The sequence below is a fragment of the Opisthorchis viverrini genome, assembly GCF_000715545.1.
Source record: "Opisthorchis viverrini unplaced genomic scaffold opera_v5_188, whole genome shotgun sequence".
NCBI classification, from domain to species: domain Eukaryota; kingdom Metazoa; phylum Platyhelminthes; class Trematoda; order Opisthorchiida; family Opisthorchiidae; genus Opisthorchis; species Opisthorchis viverrini.
Window position 1 is genome coordinate 103596 of NW_008751842.1, and position 5600 is coordinate 109195.

The 5600-nt window shown below is 45.9% G+C and overlaps 1 protein-coding gene across 1 annotated transcript in view; it reads right to left on the reverse strand.

Moving 5' to 3' along the window:
* T265_07773 (hypothetical protein) overlaps nt 1-3317 on the reverse strand; it is a gene marked incomplete at both ends in the record, with an annotated part of 7962 nt that extends 4645 nt beyond the window's left edge. Inside the window, one exon of the mRNA XM_009173385.1 lies at nt 3292-3317. Coding sequence (XP_009171649.1) covers nt 3292-3297 — 6 coding nt within the window. The remainder of the gene's footprint in view (nt 1-3291) is intronic.
* Between the last annotated feature and the right edge of the window lie 2283 nt (nt 3318-5600).

The following is a 5600-nucleotide window of genomic DNA, read 5'->3' on the forward strand; positions in this document are numbered from 1 at the left end:
GATGACGAGAATGGGGAGAAGGCGTGCAATTTAAAGGACTTGCAAAATGTTTCGTCGTCATCCAGTAACTCCTTAGCCAGCTCCACTATCGATTCGACATCAGCTGCTTTAACACGTAGTAGGGCGTATCCCAGAGCATGTTCGAAAAGAATGAACTTTTTCTGATAATATAAACATGGAAAAGAAGGAACTAATTGATCTATGGTTATCAGCGGCAAAAAATAGGCTGAGTAGACCGTACTAACAACATGCACCACATATTGAATTCCTTATACACAGTAATCATTGGCACCAGATTCATGTGACCTCAGATTGAAAACAAATCGATGAAGAAATAATTTCAAGTCAATATACCAACAATTAACTTACTAAATGAGCCGCGTTGGCAATTTCCTCAAAATCGAATTCGCCTATGGTGAAGTATTTCAAACTGTCCCTCAATACAACGGTAAATTGTAAAGAAATTCGCGCCCTGTTTGATGAACTCTAAATGACAGTGCTTCATCCGAACCTTCTATTGCTCAAAGAGCATTAGCCATTTTATGATCAGTGAAATATGGGTAAACAGGAATACCTCCGAAATGGATAAGGCTAAACGAAAGGATTCTTAATAAATGGAAAAAGTTGCTTAACAAATAGTCTCATTCGGTTATGACAGGTGAGTAAACTGGATCCGGCTAACTGACTAGTCTACGATAGTTCGCTTCAACGTTCTTCGAACCTGGGATTTTCGTTCACGACAGGTCGAAGACAAACGTGCTGCACTCCTACTGGAAAATCACAAGATTTTTCTGACTACGAGGGGGGCAACCGACTGTGCTTTCCAAGGCTTTCCGCCCCGACGATCCTTGAGGGTCGATTTGTACCCTGAATCCACTTTTCCTGATGCGCTTAAGTGGGATCGTATGCAGTCCTGAGAGCTGTGAACTACTGTTACATTCATCCCACACACGCCGCTATTTTAAACCCAGCACACTTTGCTGCAGGGTCTGGGAAATTTACACATCCGAACACCCACCTTCTAGTAGCTTCATTGGGTATTCACCGGCACCAGCCAACACGAGTGTTATGACGCATTTTCTTAACTTAGTTCTCCGTCTGAACCTTCCAACATAGCATTCCCATCAAAACAAACACCAAAGGGGCATGTGTATTGACGCCCAAAACCCAGTCAAACACTACTACAGCGCGCCTATGTACAGTACATCATCATCGATAGCATAACATGTGTTCAACACTGATGCCTCAATGCCGTACAACCATGATTTATTTGAAAGCCTTGTTGTAAACAAAATTAAGGTGAATGGGGGTTAGTGCTAGCTTGCCACAATCATTCCGAGGTGCTTACATCTCCAGACATTCACTCAGGCAATCTGCATAGAAACCGACAAGAACGCCACTAACATTGGTTGGCAGCCAGACCTTGTTTCATACTCCTCTGCCAAGTCAAGGGTTGGCCACCTCTCAGTCTACGCCACTCTGAATTGGGCATGGAAAACAGCACTCTCTTCGGCAAACGATGGTTTGCCGAACACATGTCCCAACCAACGCAGCTTCTGGTGCTGGACACATTCTTCGACAGAAGTACCCGTTTCACAACCGGAAACGAGCTTTCTAACTGCCTCGTTAGGGATTCGCCGACGCCAACCCACACTAACTATGTTCTGAGACGATTGTCGAACACCTGAAGACGTCTCAGTTTCGCTGCCCGGGTACGCCAAGTCTCACAGCCATACAACAAAACAGTCCGTATTGTAGCTTGATACATACGTCCCTTCAGATTCAGGGACAAACCATTCTGCCGCCATAGGTGTCTCAAGTTAGCAAACGCGGCCCGAGCCTTGCAGATTCGTGCATTCGGCTCATCTGCCGCACTACAATCAGAACTAATACAACTTCCAGGATACGTAAAGTGCTCTACAACTTCCAGTACCTCCCCCTATACAGTGTAGATGTAGTGTATGCGACGACAAGATTCTGTAAATCCCGACGCATTCATTATGCGGCATTGGCAACCCACATTCGGCAGATGTTGGATCGGGGGCCAGATAGCTCAGTGGTTAGGGAGCGAATTTACTGACCAGAAGGTCCGTGGTTCTAACCCGCCCTCTACCACTCGACTTCTCCTGTCTAGGCGAGCTGGCGGTATCCTTGCCCTCGTGCACCGAAAGGGTGTTATAGCTGACTAGTACGGTAGACAAGCACGTGTTGTGCCATCAGTTTTTTGGCGGAAACGCATGGCCAACGCTACCAAACACTCTGCAGCGATGACAGAAATAAAATACAATATAGGAGAGAGTTAACTGCGAACTATCGGTAGGTCAGCTACAAAGAGTAAAGTACCAACAAACAGTAGCTTTCAAACGAATCATGAGTGAAGACATTTGGGGTTACATAAGTACATATGTTCGTTTTCTCTCTGCGGCCCTTACATACTTACAAAACTCAAAGCAGAGCAAGAAAACAAGTCTCAAGATATCCATTTAGTTACCAATTTAAAAATAAGTAACTTTAAGTGACCTGTCCCATAGGTTTGTCATACATGATAGCTTGGTTGCTGATGACCTTTTATACTTCCTTGAAGCGTCCTCTGGTATCTTTAAAATTCCTTTAGTGTGCTGACGATTCAAACCGTTATTCTAGACAGACCATTTTGTACACCTCGATAAGTCTTCCTGTGCTGTAGTGTAAGGGTCAACACACTAGTCTATCCCAGGTTGTGTAACAGAAGGCGACGACTAACCGGATCGAGTGCTTTCTGGGAATCAAGATCGCCTTGTCCATTGTACACATTATGCAGTATAGTGTCAGAATGTCCCTACTATGAAGCCATGCAGCGCAGGGTTTAACAAGCCATTAACTAGGGGGAATAGACCAGGTTCTCCAAGGAAAGATAGTTTCACCTACACAGACGACACCACCGACAGATGTGCTGAACGGTATTTTGTTTTCCTGTAACGGCAACACTATTCATCGGGGAGATTGGGAGGGAAAGTGAGCATCGGAGTCACCAGCTCGGATGCATGAGTCTGACTGGTGCGTGGTTAACTCATGTCTGGCAATGAAAATTTATACTTTGGCATCCCCAGGCGAGGAATTATACCAGATCTTTGTGGGTTTCCACGGTGGGAACGACCTGAGTCCAACACTAAGCGGAATGGGATCTGCAGACATTCACCTCATTCATCAAATTTCGCTAACATCACATGCAGACCAGATCCGCTGAACGCATACATAAGTATTTCCATCCCTCTGACTAACCCAGAACTGAGGAGCCCCGTGACAACGTACCGTCATTTTTCATATTTCGCGCCGCTTGACTGCCAATATCGTAAGATTTCAGTTCCTATTGGAACTGTGGTGGCACCAAGAAGTAATGATTTCAGTTCCTATTGGAGCCCATGCTCCAGGCAAGGGTGTCAGCCCACGGATTCACGGTCTGATCAACAGGATCGGGAAATTCGCCAAAGTTTCCCGGATTTATCATGTTCTTGTCGTTCACCGGCTGCCTTTCACTTGAAAGGCACAAGAGATAGAGGGGTGTAGCCATGCTCCTTAAGATACCAACGCAGAGTGGCAAGCTTGCCAGCGCGAGGATTCGCATAAAAAAGTGCCCAGTAGTGCTTTGAACTGCGTACTAGAGGGAGCGTGGACGACTGTCGGAGGAAGGTGATTCCGCCCATCAAACCACCTTAAATGAGAGAAAGAATTGCCTAACCAAGGTGTGCCTCTGAGCTTGCAAATTTTCCTACCATGTCACCGCCGTGTGTTGACTGGATCAATGATGAAAAACCTGTTGGCCAAACCTTGTTCAAACACGACATAATTGTGAATTAGACCACTTTGGGGTCGAAGATGCCCCAGGCGTAAGAGGCAAAGCACCATGAGACGCGTTTCACAGTTCATGGACTTAAGGCCCGCAACCATCAGGAGAGGACAACTTGATTGGCATATTCAAGAAGTTTGGCATCGGCCCGGTAGAGTAGTTAGATGTCCGTGCGAGTAAAAAGCGGAAAGGTGCACCGAATCATCTGTGAAACGGTGAATACTTTTTCAGGCGACTTCTCATGGCGCAGTGTGAAGGACAGGTTTGAAGATAACCAGATATCCCTATCCTTTTTGTCATCCATCCTCGTGATGCCCAGTCATGCACGACAAAGGCGTTCACCGTGTCCCCTCGGAATAACATATGGGTATATTTTTGTAATTCCGAGGAAAGTGCCAATCCAACGACCACCGCTTTGCGGCGTCTACATCCATTTGGAGGGCGTTGGTATTGGAACCCCAGGATTTCAAGTCACCCGAAAAAGCTAGACGTTGACGTGAAAAAGTCTGGAAGATCATTGACGTAGATCAAAAACAGGATTGGTGCCAAAAAAGGGCCCTGAGGAATTTCAACGTAGACCGGCGCATGAAAAGAGTAAGTAGAACCCAGTTTCACTCGGAATGTTCTGTCTGAAGGAGCACCTTAATGCAGAGTAAAATTTTCCAATAAATTCCGTACTACTCGAGTATGTGGGGCAGCGTAGCGTTTGGAACTCAATCAAATACTTTTGAGACGTCGAAAACTATGGCATCCGATGTGAGCCCCCCATCCTTGGCTTTGGTTAAGCCGTCCATAAATACGAGCATATACATTGCGCAAGATCAGTTTGGGAGGTACACGTTTTGAGGTGGCCTGGCGAAGCACATTCAGTTGCTGAATTCTGGGCGAGTCTCCCGTCAGAACCAAACTGGTATGAAAATGCGTGTACTTCAGTTTTGTCTGTTGAGAAATTGGGGACTGTCCACAGTTCATCCCCCACGTCATTTAAGGCGTTAAAGTAATTCATGACAGGCACCTGTGGCATTTTTGCGTGTAGCCAGTGATCGAAGCTCCAGCGCCGTTTTCCGTTGCGGTTGTGTGTAGTACAAATGTAACAGGCGGTCATTCAAACCGATTAAATGTCGAGGAGTCCGAAAAAGTAGTTATGCTCAGCGTACCTGCCATTAACAAACACTAGGCTGAGCGCCAGCTATCCAGTTCGTTTGTATACAAATAGGCGGTTGCCTCTCATTGTTTTGAACACAAGCACAAGGTTTCCAAGATTTATGCCATCGGCTGCCACTGAGATGACAGTGGAGTTGAGCAGTTGGGTAGTCCTGATGAAGCATGGAACATAGTTCTGTGTATTGAAGCAGTCTGCAGCCAATAAATTCGGCAGGGTCATTACCACTTAGGACATATAGAACTACCGCCGTAAGAGTCGGCCGTCCCTGTTGAGTAAGTGACGGGCAGTTGGGTTTCACTCTAGCGGATGATATACCCTCGTCCCTGCTGTAGTCAGGCTAAGGTCACTATAGCCACATATGTCTATCCAGATGTTAGCAGATGGCAAATTTTTTACCTCTTTAGGATATGGTATGTGTCGATGGAACACATGCAACAAAAGTTTTCATTAAGTCCTTTTAAAACAACTTATATCTGCTTCGCCGGTGCACGGACAGAAGTCCAGAAGTCCGGTTATGTATGCTCTTGTGTAGAGCGAACACTGACCCATAGTAGGATTTTCTGCTTGTTCGGGGAAAAGTTGGGCAAACAGTCTCCCATGGAGACCTTT